The sequence below is a fragment of the Chiroxiphia lanceolata genome, chromosome 20 (genome assembly GCF_009829145.1).
Source record: "Chiroxiphia lanceolata isolate bChiLan1 chromosome 20, bChiLan1.pri, whole genome shotgun sequence".
NCBI lineage: Eukaryota > Metazoa > Chordata > Aves > Passeriformes > Pipridae > Chiroxiphia > Chiroxiphia lanceolata.
The window spans coordinates 1,245,040-1,262,264 of NC_045656.1; the positions used below are offsets into that span (position 1 = coordinate 1,245,040).

General features: G+C 45.9%; 1 protein-coding gene across 6 annotated transcripts in view; it reads left to right on the forward strand.

The window, feature by feature from the left end:
• The first annotated feature begins 7,471 nt into the window (after positions 1-7,471).
• Positions 7,472-17,225, forward strand: part of LOC116796521 (autism susceptibility gene 2 protein-like) — a 402,708-nt gene continuing 392,954 nt past the window's right edge. For all 6 annotated transcript variants that reach the window (XM_032707168.1, XM_032707171.1, XM_032707172.1 and 3 more), the window contains exon 1: positions 7,472-7,845. In XM_032707168.1, the coding sequence (XP_032563059.1) occupies positions 7,561-7,845 (285 nt within the window). In that variant the 5' untranslated portion in view covers positions 7,472-7,560. The remainder of the gene's footprint in view (positions 7,846-17,225) is intronic.

The window sequence follows — 17,225 nt, forward strand, 5'->3', positions numbered from 1 at the left end:
ATGCTGTAAGACTGGACTCTGCTCCTGCACGTTCCCACGTCGGATGACTGTTTTCATCAAAGCACATTAATACAGCATGTTAAATAGCAAGCCCAGAAAATTCTCTCACCCTTTCTATCTGCAGCAGTTGAAAAAACAGGTGGATTAAAAAGCAGCATTCCCTGCAGTGTTGACTGGTTTAGCATCCAGTGTCATGTTCAGTCTGCTAACCCAAAAGTTACCTTCAGCAGTTTGTTAGTAATAAGGAAAGATAATATATAGGGAAAAAGAGGCAGAGGATGACAGATTGATTCCAGGGATGTGGTGTCCCATAATTCTCATAAAACCAGAATGAGCTGAGCACATTCAACAGCTTTAAAAATCAAGACACTCTTGTAAATGCCTAAGTGCAGGGGAGGGACTTCAAGTACTCAGGTGTGCAGATTTGGACCAGTTAACCTGACTCTGCTCTCTGCACATGAACTTCAATAGAGAACTTAATTGTTTTCATCAGTAGAATCACACTGATAAATGTGAGTAAACTATAGGATATTTCCTAATCTATTTCTGACAAATAAAGATATTGTAGCTGCCCTACTCTACTGCCAACAAAAATATAGTGAAAAGGTATGAACGTCAGAAATGTAAACTTGAGCTGTCATTAAAAATCAATTTTCATGATAAATTTAATTCACATTTCATAGAGAGTTGTGTAATATCAATAAAAATGCTTTAATAATTGCTGTGCTGGCACACAGTACAGTGTACGACATAAAGAGATATAAATTTTTTGTAATTTAGATGTGGAACTAAACACTGCTTTTCAAAAGAAACCATTTCTCAAGGAGAAAAATGAATGTTGGAGGAGGATGTAATTAATTAGCAATTCCACTCCACCCCTTTTTACAAAGACTGTTCTGAAATTAAAACTTTGAGAGATCAGCTTTCTAATTTATTCGTAGACTTAAAAGGCCAGGAAAGACCAGGATCAGGTAGTCTGACCTTCTGGATAACCCAGGCTATTAAATTTCATGCAGTTCTCCCTATATCATAACCTGTGTTGGGCTAAAACATAGTTTCTCTTAACCATTGATTGAAAATGCTGGAAAACCCCATTCTTGTGTTTCTCTCACATGCTTTTTGGTGAGGGTGGGAGAGAAGAAAAAATGTAAACTGATTGTTTGCTGTGACATACCAGCAGAACTGGTATAGCACGTGATAGTGCAGTCTGAACTGGGCATCAATGAAATATAAACAGTATTTTCAGGTAAAAAAAGGTGACCAATTTCCAGGGCAGAGATAAATGCTACCTACTTAGCAATATGCTTTGGTGAACAGTTTTTGAAGGGACAAAAGGGCAGGTGTATGCTCCTAAATCTCGTAGTCACATTTTAAAAAATCCCATTTTCAAACTGAAAAAACAGCTGAATTTCCTGAGGAAAATAATAGTTTTCTCATTTACATGTAATTGAGGTCAGAATTTCACCCTAGAAGACCAGTTCACTTTTTAGGATGCAAACTGAAGAACTATAATTTGCAGTTTGTGCTTTGCTTCCACAGTGAATATGATTAATTACCTCGGACTCCTCTCTTTCTCAGAAATAATTTCTCCATGGAAAGGGTGGTCAGGCATTAATGGGAAGGGGCTGCCCAGGGAGGTGGTGGAGTCCCCATCCCTGGAGGTGTCCAAGGAAGGCCTGGCCATGGCACTCAGTGCTCTGGGGGACAAGGTGAGGATTGGGCACAGGGTGGACTCCATGGCCTGGGAGGGTTTTTCCAACATTAATGATTCTGTGATTCTATTCTATGATTTTTTTTTTAATTTTGTGCTTTGTGTCTCCTATATTTGTTCTTCCTCTACGAACATGAATATTTGTGGTTCTTCTAAATCTAATGTGGTCTCCAAATTTCATTAATGTACAATTTATTTGATATTTCGGATATTAGATATTCAGGACTGCAGCATCAAAAAAAACCCTTCCAGGATCCTCCATCCACAATGACACAAACTCTGACCTTGCCATCCTTTACAGTTTCACAACCAATACAGTATCTTTTTTTCCTCATGATTTGGAATCATGTTTTCAAATTAAGCTTCCTGAAACCCAGTGACACCTGCTTTACTCTGTATTTGTGAGCACTGCCATTCACCAACATTCATGCTGTGGGATAAGGCATCTCAGGCAATTAGAAGCACAAGTTTAGTCAGCTTCCACTAGGGTGTTTATTAAAAAATCCCAAGAAACTAGCAGGATCCAAAAATTCTTGAGTTTGTCTGGCCATACATGATAAACATACTCAGCTTTATTGCTTGTGACTGTCCTGCTCTCCAGGGACCAAGATTTCACCTGCTGTAAATTACCATAGATCCACACAAGTCAATAGATCGAGACTGAAGTTCTTTTCTCCTTCTTGGTCTGATTTTTCATTTTATTTTTTTTTTCTGATAAAATGACTCATATTTTTACTTCATAATCGTATTATAATGAATTAGAAAAACAAGAAAGGCAGATAAATTAGTTTTTCATCTTTTCTGGGAAAACTTGTACTTCTGCTCATGCCATCCAGCTTTTTTTTTTTTCTTTTTTCTTTTCACTTCCCAGATTTCCTGAACTCCATGCTATTTTTTAAGAAATATCTACCAGTTACACAAGGATTACCACCAGCTACAAAAATCCAAACTTCAGCTTTTCAGGACCAGCTAATTTACCAAGACTCTCATGTCCCCCCTGATCTCCTGGTACTGGGGAGGATGGTTCTAGCATTGTTCTTGCACACAAGAGATAAAACAGCGGAGACTTGAAGAGCGGTTCAGGTGTGTGCCTGCCATGGCCATTAATGTCAGGAGGATGCAGGTGCCGGCAGATTGGATCAGGCTGCTGGTCCATCTAGTTCAGTCTCCTGCTTTGTTTTAGAAACTGGTTTAAGTTGTGAGGAATTAAAATGTACATGCCCTCCAGACACTTAGTAATCAATATTCTGGTTATTCTGAAAGTTCCGACTACTCTGGACCTCTGAGCTGTCGCGGGGCAGTGAGTTCCACTGGTTGGGTGAGTTCCTTCCTTTGTGAAAGGAACTATTGTCTCTTCTCTGTATATTTTCTCCTGATATTGTTCTGAAAACCTGCCTTCCCCTGGCTTTCAACTAATTCCTTTTGGTACTGCCTTTATCATTATTCTTGAACTATTTGGTTTTTTAAAGGTCATTGCTTTCTAGTCTTCCTGTTGGTTAACTTTGGATGCTCCTTCTTCCGTAACTGTTTCTGTTTCAAACCACCTTGTCGGAAAACACCTTTTAAAACAACCGGTGCAGCCTCAGCTACGAAGCCAGACAATCCTCTCTGATAAGCAATACAATTCGGATAAGCAATTCAATTTGGAGAAAATTGGTTTAGTTTTGTGGAACTGTTTTACATTCCTCTGCCATCCACACAACCGCCCTGCCTTTTATTTTGCATTAGAATTTTGGTTGCCATTATTTGCTATTCTTACACATGCATTGTATGAGCAGGGTGGAAATAATAACAAAAAGGCTCTTTTCCCCATTTTCTCTTGGGGTTTTTTTGCATTCCCAGATAGAACTCCTTCTAAAATTAAAAAAAAAAAAAAGTCTGAAAGACAGACATACATTCTGCTATTTTAAGCTACCCATCTCCTAAAAGGATGTTAACCCTAGAAGGGTACATTTGCCTCTGCTGAGATTCTTATGTGGACTGAACTCCACAAAAATTCCATCTTTGGAGCTTAATGCCAAAGCACAGTGCAAGTTACTCTTGCTAGAAGCAAAGTTCTTGCCATTTCCTCAAGCAATGAATTACCTCATGATATTCAAGTTATTTCAAAATATCCTTTTCAGTTAGGTATGCCAGGGGATAGTCCTAAGAAAACCCCTTTTAGTGTTTTTACAGTTGCAATTTTTTTTTTGCTCCAATGCTTAATGGTGATATGCAAATTGCAATTCTTGCTTTCGGTCTGTGTTAACCTTTCCCTCTTCATTATTTAGAAACAGAAAGCTTTTGGTATCTGCCTCAAATCAGAAGATTATAGGTCTGTTAGTATATGTTCGAGAAGTACCCTTTCCGTGGGTGTTAATTACTGAGTATCCAGTTGAGTACACTAGTCATTAACCTCAAAAACAGTGACTCAGCAAGGTACCACAGCAGACTGGTGCTACAAGAAAAAAAAAAAAAGGAAAAAAAATGTGCTATTTTCTCACACCAGATGCCAGGCAAGATGTATTTCTAGAGGAAAAGCTAACAAGCAGCCTAAGAACAAATGTGCATGGAGGTCTGTGTTATCCTTTCTGATAAGATCACTTGAAATGTTCAGCTGGAGGCAAAAGCCCATTGGAGAGGGAACTTCTGGAATATCTGTATGATACTCCCAAATCAATTAAGGTTGGTGGAAATGCTCCTGCTGGATCAGACCCAGAAAAGGGATAATTCACCTATATTGTACCCAAAAAGGTGACCTGTGAATTTTAATGCTTGAGATAAATATTGTGCAGAACAAAAATGTTTTTCAATAGAGGATGAGCTAGATGGATGGGTTTTAATCTTATTTTTTTCCATAGACATTCAAGTCTAGTGATTTGTTTCTACAAAGAATGCAAAATAAATCACGTATCGTTTCTGTTTTCCACATATGTGCATTCCAGAAGAAAACAGACTGAGCAGACTTTCAGCCATGCAATGAATGTCTGCAGAAATGTATCCGACTACAGGTCTCTTCAGTCACTTTAATGGTGATGGATATGCAGGAAACTATAACCAATTACATTGCCCTGAAAATTACACAGTTATTTTCCAAAAACCCCAACAGGTAACAGTTGTTTGACACAGCATAGCTTAATATTTCTCAGAAGACAGAGACCTTGTAATATTTGAGCTTGCTATACACACAAATTGTATCACTTCAGCAATACTGGTGTAGCTTCTGCATAGTCAGATTATATAGATCTGGCAGGCAGCTATGAGACAGAAGAACCCAAAGTAAAACAGAGAAATGCATTTGTTAAACAGAAAACAAAATCTGAACAGGGAGATCTAAGGTCAGATCTAGGAGGTGATGTTCTCTAGCTCGATATTTGAGAATGTTTAAAAACTAGCCATGTGTCTGTGCAACAAGCAGTGTGGCCTTCTGTAAGGTACACGCTCTCACACTATCAGGTTACCGACAGCTTTGTGCTTCCTCCTCTTCTGCTTCACACCAGCTTAAAAGTCACTGCATGCCATCCAGGAGATGTGGTGTGGAGAGAGAGGTGGCAAAGGTGTCACTTGCCTTCCAGAAAGAGAGGTGTATCTGATTCCCAGTATTTCTCATAATCACTTACTACTCATAGAAAATATATTAAAAATACTACTTGATTGGTGGCCTAAGTTAAGTTACAGAATAAACAACATATTACACAGTCAAGCAGAGCCTCATCTCCTAAGAGTCAGAGTAGCCCAGAGGGAGACTATTGGAAAAATACACTCAGCCTGTGTGTGTTCCCCTTGCTGCAGCCCTTCTGGGTATCTCAAAGGAGGAATGATTAGCAGCTACAGGAGCCAGATTTAGTTCTTGTAGAGATGGAGTATTAAATTATTTCACTTTCTCTTCCTGCTCTTCCAACCTCTCCCAATATATTTCAAACTACACAATAGCCTGATCATCTGCTACGTGGAGGAAAACCAATGCTGTGCTTCCAGAGCCCCTCTTCCCTCTTCTGAGCACTGAGACTCCACAGGTTTGGCTTTTCCCCCATCTTGTTCCTTGCTCCTCCTCTATCCTTCTCCTTTCTGAGCAAATCTCCTGATTCTCCCGGGTCTCTGCTCCTAATGCTTTCTCCCCATAGCCGGACTGAACAGCTTCGCGCTCCGGCTGGGCAGGGGCAGGTGCAGCAGCTGCCGTGAGGGACCCGGGCTGTGGGGGAAGGAGACAGGGCAGGAGGCGAAGGGCTGGACGCAGAGTCATGGAATCACAGAGTGGTCAGGGGTTGGAAGGGACCTCTGGAGATCCTCCAGTCCGACACCCGTGCCAAGGCAGGGTCTCCCAGAGGAGGTGACATGGGGACACGTCCTGGTGGGTTTGGACTCCACAACCACCCTGGGCAGCCTGTTCCACTGGGGGCATCCCAGGGCAGCCCGTTCCACTGGGGACATCCCTGCCCGACAGGCGGGGCCCGGCGCGGTGCCGGGGCACTCGGGGCACTCGGGGTCCGGGCCCCCCGCGGGCGGGGCCGGCGGGTGCGGGGCGTCCGTGAGGGGGGAGGGGGGGGTCAGCGCGTGCCGCCGCCCGCACGGCGCAGGCCCCCCGCGCATGCCCGCGACTTATTTCGCGCGGCGGGAGCGGAGCGGGCGGGGCGGCGGTGTCGGTCACGTGACCCGCGCGGGGGCGCGCGCGCGCGGCCGCTGGGGGCGACACCGCGACCGCCCCGCGCGGGGCTCGGCGGGACCCCCGGACCGGCACCGCCGACACCGACCCCGGCACCGGCACCGGCACCGGCACCGGCACCGGCACCGCCCGGCCCCGAGCCGCCGCACGGCTCAGCCACAGCGCTTGGTGTTGTTGCCGCCGCCGCTTTTGGGGAGGGGGCCGCCGCCTCCTCCCCGCTCGGATCTATTGTCGCCACCACCAGCACACCCCCACAAGCCCCCCGCTCCTTCCTCGCCACAATTAATCCGATGAATTTGCCATGATTGATCCGTATTAATAGCTGGGGTGGGTGGGCGTGTTTTGGGGCTCTTTTTTTTCTCCCCTTTTTCCTCTTTTTTTTTTCTTTTTTTTTTCCTTCTTTTTATTGTTTGGTTTTGTTTTTGGAGGGGCCAGGCTGGGATCCGATCTCCACTCCCGAGACCATCCTTGGTCGGTGCCTGAGAAAATTGCATCTGGATGCATCGTTATTATTATTATTGTGTTTGATCCAGGGAGATAAAGGAGGAGGGGGAGAGGAGTGCGTGTTGGTGGGGAGGGGAAGGCTGCACCCTTCCCTGCACACACACACACACACACACACGCAGACAGAAGGAGTTCCGTACATCTACATATATATTTCCCCCCCCCATGGAACTTCTTTTAGTTGGGGAGGAAAGGAAGAAAGAAAATAAATTTTGTGCAAGGAAATACTCTCAGCTCCCTCCTTCCAGCGGGGCTCCTTTCTTTATTTTTCCCCCCTTCTTTTCTGCCTTTTTTCCTCTCTTTCGAAGATCCTCGCCCTCCCAGCCCCTTGATCAAAGCATTCCGCTATTCTGATTTATTGCCTGCTTGGTGAGGCTTTTTTTTTTCCTTTCTCTCCTTTTTTTTTTTTTTTTTTTTTTTTTTTTTTTTTTTTTTTACAAAGGCGACCTGAGATCAGCCATTACTTTCCTTGGCTCGCTTATAGGAATCTCTTACATTTGGTGCTTGCTGCTGGTGGTGGTGGAACCGCACTCGGATTCTTTCATCCCCCCCCCCCACCCCCTTGCTGTCCTCTCCTCCCCTCCCTTTTCTCCTTCCCTCTCTCCCCTCCCTCCCTCCCCCGTTATTCCGCCGGGGGAGCCGGATTTGTGGCTGCGGTGGGGCGGGGGGGGAACGAGAGCGAGAGGGAGAGCCGGCGAGAGACATGGATGGCCCGGCGCGATGCAACGGGCTTCGGAAGAAGCGGCGATCGCGGTCCCAGCGCGACCGGGAGCGGCGAGCCCAGGGCGGGCGGCGCGGCGGGGCCGCCGGCGGGGCCCCCGGGGCCGCCGCGCTCTCCTCCTCGGGCTCCGAGAAGGAAGACAATGGGCCCCCGCCGCCGTCCCGGCCGCGGCCCCCCCGGAGGAAGCGGCGGGAGTCCTCCTCGGCCGAAGAGGACATTATCGACGGTTTCGCGATGTCCAGCTTCGTCACTTTCGAGGCGCTGGAGGTAAGGGAGCGGCGGCTCTGCTTTGTGTGTGCGCCTCATTGTGTGTGCGGGGGGCAGCGCCGGGGGAGCCCCCGCGGCGCCCACCCGGGCACCCCCCGATCCCGCCGCGCCGCCGGGGGTGCCCGCGGGGGCGGTCCCGCCGCCCCCTCCCCGTGCCCCGGGGGTGCCCCGCTCCCCTCCCGCTCCCCTCCCGCCGCCGACACCTGCAGCCCGGCGCGCCGCTCCCGGCGGGCGGCGGCGGGACCGGGGCCGTGCCCCCCGCCCCGGCCCCGCATCCCCCCGCGCCGGGAGAGGGGACTTTGTGCGCGGGTTCCCCGGCGGCGCTTCCCTTCCCTCCCCTCCCACGGATCAAACTTTTCTCGCGCCGCCGTGGCCCGGCGGGGCCGCCCACTCGTGTCCGCGGGGCGGCGGGGGGGTCGGGCTGTGTGTGTGTGCGTGTGTGTGTATGTGTATGTGCGTGTGCGTGTGTGTGCGTGTGTGTGTATGTGTGTGTGTGTGTGTGTGTGTGTGTGTGCGTGTGCGCGTTTCCTCTCTCGCTCGTGGTGCGGAGTCGGGGGCGCCCGTCCTGTCGCGCTCCCTGCTGGCATGTCACGAGTGGGCCCCGCGGTGGGCGGCTCGAGTCACCCCCCCAGATGGTGGGGGAGCCCAGGCCGGGCCGGGCCGAGGGAAGCGTCGCCCGTGGGGCTTCTCCTCCCCCCGCCCGGGCCGGGCCCGACTCGCCGTGTCCCCTCCGCCCACCCACTCGCGACCGTGGGACCGCTGTCAGCCCGGCCGGGGCCGTGCTGGTGATGCTGCCGTGCGAGGGGAACCTCCACCCCGTGTGTTGGAAGGGCTTTGTTGTTTAGAACTTCTGATCCGGAGAAGTTTGCTGTGGCGAAAAGCGGATTTATTTGGGTTTATGTTGCACTGGAATCACAACTGGAACGATGGTGAACTGTCAAAACAAATGTGGAGGTGAAGCTGATTGTTTAACAAAAAAAAAAAAAAAATCTGTGTAGCTCTTAGGCTGTTTAAATATTTAGCCAGGAGTACTTAGTGGCATTTTCAGGTTAGTATTTTTTTCTTTTTTTTTCTTTTTTTTATTTTTGGTGGTTGTTTTTGGTTTGTTGGTTTTTTGGGGGTTTTTTTTGTAGCCTGATTTTGTCTTTGGTTACACCTGTGTCCATCCAGACTACAGCTTCTGACAGAGGCTGTGGTGTAATTGAAGGGAGGATTTGTTCACTCCAACAAACCTCCACATGGTTGGTGTTAGACTGGTGTATGCAATAACGAGCAAATGCTGAGATAATGTCCAGACTCAATTTATCCATCATTTCTCACCTGGTGAGCCCATCCACAAGTGTCCTGCTCAAACTAGACAGATGAAAAGTGTGAATACATATTTGTTGGCAAGAGTGCGTTTTGTATGCTTCTGTTTCGGACAAAATTCCGTTCTTCCTCAAACAAAGCCCCGGTTCATGTCATTAAGGGTTTTATGGAAATATGGACTCGAGATTTTGGCTGTAGTCCTTTTTGGAGGGGAAATGAAGAGCGAGTTTTATGGTCAGAACTTGGTAGGGTATTTTAGAGAATGTCTTTATTCTGTTTCACTTCTTATTTATTTTCCACTTGAAAATAATTGCTGCACTCTCCTCTCTTTGCTAAGCCAAGAATGGCTACTACTTGCATCCTCTCGTAATCCTATATCACTTAGAAGGAGTGCAGAAACATTACCCAGTTCTGTCAGCTAATATCACATTCAGATAAAACAATAGCTTGCACACTGAGACTTGACATACTTTTAATGTTCATGTGATAGGTGGCACATTTTGGCCTAACGATTTCATGCTGCGTTGAGAAATAATGTCACAAAATTGTTGTTAGGTGCTTTTTCCTGCAGCTCCATATGTATGTTGAGAAATTTGTTTCTGAGGATCAGAGGGAGATGAAGGTATCTAAGGCACAAGCCCAGTGTGGCAGGAATTACTGTGTGCATTGCGTGTAGCAGCCTCAAGTTTTTATTGTGATTGTTGTGTTGGTGAAGAGTTTGTGAGTGGCTGGTGGAGTGAGATATCTCAGCCTTGGTGAGATGTTTAGGTGTTAATGTGCTTGAGTTGAGACAAGAAGCCTTGGATGCTGTGAAGAGTTGTCCTGATACTTGCTCTGGGTCTACCCCCAGCTCGTGTGAGTATGTGGAGACTTTCCTCAGGTTCCAGAAGACACTTGCACCCAAGTTGTTGTGCATGTTAACAAGACTGTCCCAGCCCAGGCTTTGTGCCTGAGCTTCAGCCTTTTCTTAGGCTTAGCACAGCTGAAAGTGTGCAGAGACAGTGTTTTGTCTGCTTGATGTGAAAAACTGTGAAAAGGAAAGTGCAGAACACCTTCACCACTGAAATATCTAAACCCATGGCTCGGAAGAGGGGACAGAGGTAGGTGGTGGCTCGTGGAGGAGGGAACAGCCACTGTAGAGGGACAGGGCTGAGCTTTCTGCTTCTGAGGGCGCTTGTAGGGGTGTGAGTTGGCTGAGTGTGAGGTGTCACTCCAGGATCTTTTTATGCATGCTGTATCAAGTTGCAAACAGGAGCAAGAACTACAGCTTCACCTGTCCTCTACGAAATGCTTTTTGTTGGGGTGACTGAAAAAAAACAGCCTGTGTAAAATATGAGGTTGTGTGAAGCTCAAAGATGGCAAGGGGACGTGGGTGCTGCACAAGAACACACATCCCATGGCTGCTGTAGCCTCAGAAGGAGTCATTCAGTTTGTTATGGTTGTGTTGATAAAAGTTCCCATCCCTTGAAGCAAAACTTTAACCAGCTCCCACTCTGGGAACTGCTTTTATGTCCAGGTGTCAGTAGCCTTCTCATGCTTCTCAAGTGTAAAGTGGTGTGGAAACAGAGGCCATTGCTTATAGTCATCTGTCTCTGTGTTTATGGTACCCCATACCTTGATGTCTCTAATGTTTGTGTGGGGAATGCAGGGGAAGAGGGAGTTAAATGAAGACAGTGGTGTCTCGTGGATTTTTTTTTTCTTGAAGTGACAGTTGAGCCATTCCAGTGTCCTTGCAGACAGAGTGATCCTTACCTGGCCTTGAAAGACTTCTGTGTAGCTGTGTGCAATGTGGGCCTGGCCCCTACACTGGGGAGCATTTTGAAGCCTTGACCTTCAGAAAGCAGCCCTAAATCTGTAGGTAAGCAGCTGAGATGTGGTCCTGCAATTTGATCTGATTCACCAGATTCTCCCATGAGTGGCCTTGCTGGGACTAACAGCAGCAAGCTCTGTGGTTTACTCCAGAGCAGTTACTGACCTCCCCAGATCTCCCAGGCTGTGAAGGGAGGAAGGCACAGATGCTCTGTCCCCGTGTTAGTGTGACTGGTGGCTTGTCAAGCTGACTGCTTTGCCAGGCTTGGGGTAGCCTGTGCTGCACTGCTGGTGTGTTTGTTACCAACAATAATAGCGTGAGGTTCTCCAAACCCAGGTGGGCATTTTAGACACTAGTTTGACAGGGAAAGGTCATTTCTCAGAATGTGATAAAATCAGTCCCTTGGAGTGACTTTCTCTGTGATGTGCTCTGGCAGTGCTGGCAAGGAGGTTTCTGCAGAGCTCTGTGGTGAGGTGAGATTTCTCTGAGATGTTTGTCTCCCTCCTACCCCCTGGTGCGTAGGACTCCGGGCAGGAGGCTGACGTGACATGGCTGTTGACGTGCCATGGTGAAGATGGTTTACTGTGATGAGAAAGGAAATCTGACCTGAATGTTAAGATAGCTTAAAGCCTGGGAAGTACTTTGTGTTTCCTGAGTCAGCTCTGACCATCCCTATGGAGTAAGCAGTTGGTTTCAGGTTTTCTGAACACTGAGTAAGGTAATGAGTTTTTTTCTGCGGATGTTTGTTTAGCTTCAAATCAGGCAGTTCATCTGACAAGCCTGAAATGGGACACAGATATTTATAAAGCACAGATAGAAGTGGGGTAGGAAGCAGGGGGACTTGCATTTAAATGGGAATTCTTGTTTCATAAAACTGTCACAATTTCTCACTGTGCATTTGCTGAGCTAATTTCTGTTCAGCACACAGGCATTTGTCTGTTTTGAGACCATGCTGAATTATTGTCAGGTAAAGCCCAATATAATTAATTACAAATGAGAAATGCTGACAAATATTTGTCAAGGAGCTGTTTAATGAGCTTTAAATTCTGTTTCAGATGATTCCATCCACCTAGTGTAAATAATTTTTAAGCAATTGTTCCACTGCGTTTGTGTGATTTAGGCAGATGTTAGCTACGGCAGTTTTACACGTTGGACAGATAGGATGAGACTAGATGGAGTAAAGCTTAACAGCTGATCTGGTCTTTAAAATAGAGACACTACTGCTACACAAACAAAATGTGGAAGTAGCAGGCAGGTTAGAAGGTCTGTGGTGTCAATTGTGTGTCTGTGTGCACTGACAGCGTGGCTCAGAGAGCGCATCTGAATGCAGGAATTTGCTTTAATAACTGTGTGTGATACTCATCTCTAGGCACGGCCCACCGAAAATAGAAATAGCTTGGCTTAGTGACAGCAGAGGCTTTGAGCTGGACACCAGAATGGCTGTCTTGCTGTGTGTTTTTCCTCTCTAAATCATTCTCTTCTCACCAGTCGTCTTGCTGGCCTGATTAGCCTGTTTACTTAAATTCTTTGAAATTTCAAGCAAGTTTATTCTACCTTGTCTCTATCCCTTCATATTTCAAAAGGAATTTGATCTTCAAGACTTACCACAGCAGCATCATAACATGAGGTGTTTGTTTAGTGCTGTCAGCAAATCTTGGTGGCCCTTCTTGTGTTTATTAACTGCTTAGGTGCTTAGGTGTTTGTCCCAGTCTCTGTTTGCCCATGCAAGTCCGTAGATTTAGACCAGCAGAGAAAAGAAGGGAGTAACTAAATGAAGATATCTGGGGATGGGGAGAGGCATTAGGCTTTGTGTGACCCTGGAATATCATATGAAGTGGTGCATTTATTATTTCCACTGTGTATTTTAAGGAAACAGTGAATTGACCTGAGATCAAATTTTGAGATAACCTTGACAGAGCAACTGAATCTCTTGATGAAAACCCTCGGTGACCAGACCTGAAAAATAGCAACTCAAACTAAAAGTGGGACTGAAAACAGCAGGATGCATGTTCCACAAAGGGAACCTCTCTGGTGATGTTTGAAACCTATGTTGCTATCATTTGGGCATCTGAATACTTCAAAAATACTTTAAAATTACTTTTAAAAGCCTGGTACCTTTCTGGGAGGCAAAGCACACCTAACTCCCGTTGACTTCAGTAGCTGTTGGAGAGCTGCAGTTGTCTCTTTGTGCAGATAATGACCAAGGGCTGTGATTGTTGCATAAATATTCTTTTAAGCTCCTGAAGGTAACCATGTAGTGAAGGTGAGGATTTTTGCCATTCCCATAGGGGGTAGTAGGAGGCTCAATGGCCTTGAGTTGGAGAAGGAAGAGTTTAAACTATAAGGCCAAGATAAATGTGATTCTATTAGTCTCTACTGGCCCTGCTCTTTAAGATTAACATTAATGAGAAATACGCTGCATATCAACAGGACAGAATACACTCTTATCCATCATCCCCCTTGGCATCTCTTTTTCCTCCTATTTGGGGGAGCAAGTAAGCCCTTTCTCATTAAATATCTGGGGCCTCTGCTGGGATGAGGGAGTGTGAAGTCCAGGGCAGTGGTGGAGTCCCCATCCCTGGAGGGATTGAAAAGATGTGGCACTTGGGGACACAGCTAATGGTGGCCTTGGCAGTGCTGAGTTAACAGTTGGACTCCCTGATCTTAGAGGTCTTTTCCAACCTAAACAATTATATGACTCTATGATTTATAAAATAAGGGTAAAGGATCAGGAACTTGGAAGGAAAATGATCATTAGGGAAAGGCAAAAAAAAAAGGTCGTCAGACATCAAGAGTCTGAGTAATTGAAAGATCGAGTTACAACACTGAGATCAATAGAGAAATAGCAGGGACTGGATGGGAACACTGAGAACTAGAGGGGAATGTTGTTACCAAAGGTGGAAGTTTGAGGAGAGATCCATTGCTGTGATCCATGCTCCCTGGTGAGAACCCCGCTGTCAGTACCGAGGGGGAACACTCAACCAAATCTGTCCCTGCTTAAGAAGTCATTAATCCTGGTAACTTCAGGTGGGAGGAAGCAGAAAGATTCTTCACTCAGTGAGGATGATCCCCTCTTTCCTCTGTCCCTGCTACTATTTTTTTCATTTTTGTTTTTGAAGACTGTTTCTGTCATCTTGACTGGAAGACCCTACCCCGTTAAACCAGGGGTCTGCCCTGCAGCCTTGTAATTATCTGCAGCTAAATTAGAAGTTTAATCTTTGTTCTGAGCAACAATAAGTTGAGTCAGATAGGTTTTAAAAATAGCCCAAGCTCAAGTTTAGTGAAGTCTCAAATGCAATTAATAAGAAGGTAATGGAGTTAGGAAGTTGCAGGCTGAAATGTGGAAATGTTTAACTCTCAGTTTTCCTTCACTTGAACTGCAGTGTTGCCTTGGTTCAGTGAGGGAAAATTGCTTCCAAGTTTTTCTGTGTTCTTGTACATCATCCTTATGATTTGGTGTTCTCATTGGGGTTTGTCTCAGTACGTGCCACAAATTACAAGCTGTGCGCGTTTTTTTGTGTAGTCAGTTGTCATTTTGACTCAATGCCAAGCCATGGTGAAGACCACTTCAGAACATCCTAGTCCTCTAAACTCCTTTGTTATAAAATGGATATGAAAATCCACTTTGTAAGTAATGAGAAATGCCTAATGCAGGTAGGGATTTGTTTTGCTGCAACAGCAGAATAGGCAGTGGTGATTTGTCAGATCCTCAGCTCAGCTCTGCTGTGCTATTTGGCTTTAAATAGTGTGTTACCTTAATGTCTTGAGATTTTTCTCCTTGTGTCTTGGCAACACTGCTGCTGAAGTTCACACGCTCGTGTGGTGGAGAGAGAAGGTTTTAACCAAAAGGGTAAACCTTTAGTCTGGTAAATACTATAGGAAGGAGTTTTGGTTCTGTCATCCTCTGTGTAGGAATGGTAGAAAAAATCAGCAAAAGAAGCAGGTTGTCCCTTGGCCCTGCACATCCTTTTCTGCTTGTGAGGTTTTGCCTCGAGGTTTAATTTGATGGTGTTGCGTGACATGTGCTCCATGTGGGTTTATTAGGTGTGCATCTTGGTCCTGCTGATTTTAAAATCTCCTGACACAAAGACATGGGAGGTATGCAGACTGTGCTGATATCTGGTGTCCCCGAGTTCCTGGCTGTCTGAACTTTCAATTGTGTTATGCTGGCTGATGCACAGACCACTGATATGATTAATATCCCAGCACCAGATAGGAATAGTTATTCCACAGCCACGCAGGACTTCAGTTCTTTTCTCTCCAGAAATGGTCACCCTTTCATCTGTCTCACATGTGTTTGCCAGCTTCCTAAAGTGGAAGTTGCTTCTCCTCTAGAATCAGTGCTCTTATAAATTGTCTCTTTTTGTACTTTTATTTGGTAGCAAATGAGACTTAATGGTTTGGGAATAAAACCACCGTCAACCCATCCTCCCCATACACACGCAAACCTAGGCTTGTCCTTTGTTGGATGAGCTCATGAAAAGAAGCAAACATCTTCAGCCTTTGAGACAAGCCCTCTGTTGAGCATCATTTGAGTGAAACCATCTGAAGAGGTACTCGTGTGTTGTGGAGTAGTTCTAACAGTTGTATCAGACTTTAAAATATATTTTATTCTCCTGTGAAATAAATAGCAGTCAGATCCAGACCAAATTCATGAAAGTTTGTGAGAAGCCTTTCTCTGTCATAGGCTGACTGTGAGAGGAACACTGTTTTAGAGGGGAGTGTGTGACAGTGACAGTGCCTGGTGCAGATACCCCCTTACCTGTCGGTGAAATCCAGAGCCACTATCACCTTTTTCCCTACATGCAGGTAGGGGTTACTGTGTCCCTGGTGACCTATCCTTGGGGACCCTCCTGCAGGTTGCTCTGGATTATCCTACATCTGCTCCTAACTCACCCTCCTGGTGTAGTAAAGGCATTTTAATCTCTTTGCCTGTGAAGTGGAACCAATAAGACAGAAATTCTTGCCACCAGATTCTCCTGGACCACACCTGGGTGGCTCTTGGGTGTGGGAGAGGGGTGGCCCTGGGTATCAAACACATGTGGTGTAACTTCTCCCTCTTGGCAAGTTTTGACAGCCCATGTTTTGTTGTTTGCATACCACCTCCTACTGCTGAGACTTAGATGAGCTACAAACATGGTGATGATTGCTCAAAGCATTGATTTTTATTTATTTTCACTCTGGAAGTCCTAAGTGGCCTGAGACCTTTCACTCAGAGGATCTGCCTAATTTTTTTTTTGGTTGAGACATCTGCTTACGTGAGTGGTGGGAATGGAGGAGAGGTGGCCAAAGGACCTGACTTGTTGCCCTAAATGGGGTTGTCCAACTGAGGGGGTGCAGGCTCTGTTCTTCACCTGGCTCCTGACAACTTCTGTCACCTTCATCTTGGCCTCTGCAAGTCCAGGTGCTTAGAGCTGTATGTCTTCAGAGGGTACCATGGATGTCTTTCAAGGGTACTTCAGAAACTGGCAGCTGGTGCCCAGCTTCCAGAATGCCCAGGGCAAGGAGCTGGGAGCTGCTGCTGTTGCAAGAGCTGCTCTGCAGATTGCTCCAGAGCTGGCCAGATGTGTCCAGTGGCTGGGCATGGTGTGACACCCATCAGAGCGGGCACTGATGGAGGGCTGAGGCATTGAAAGTGGTTTTGATCTCCAAGAAGAAGGCAAGTGAAGAAGTGCTGCTGTTGGGGACGATTTATGTTGTAACTCTGTTAGTATTGTGGGTTTTAATGCATGTCAAGGGCACTTTGACCTTTGAGTGGAATCTCTTGGTGTGAATTTGTGTCTTTTCTCCTCTCTCTTCCTCCTTTAAAGAAAATTCAAAATAAATATTGAAAATCAAAATCGTCTGTTTTGAGGGGACCAAAATGCCTCTCTTTATTTTATGGGATTTGGATATTACTGAATGACTAAAACTTCTAGTAATTTTTACTGTCTATCTATTGTGCTTGTAGGCAGTGACTCTACGGAAAAAATAATAAAAATGCAATTGATGTGGCTCAACAGCTGAGTCTGCTGGACTTTAAGAAAAAAAAAGGGAAAAAAAGTAATTTTTAATGAGTTCTAGGATCAGAAAGATACATCTGGTGGATGGATTTGCCAAGTTTTCAACCTCAGAATGTGTATTGAAAAACTCAGTGAATTATGTAGCTACAAAAGTGGATCTTTGCATGTTTATAAGACCTCAGTGCAATCTTCTTATATTTGCCTAATGACAAACAGACATTCTTACAGAGGCACAGGCCAGAAGGACACATGGGCTGAAA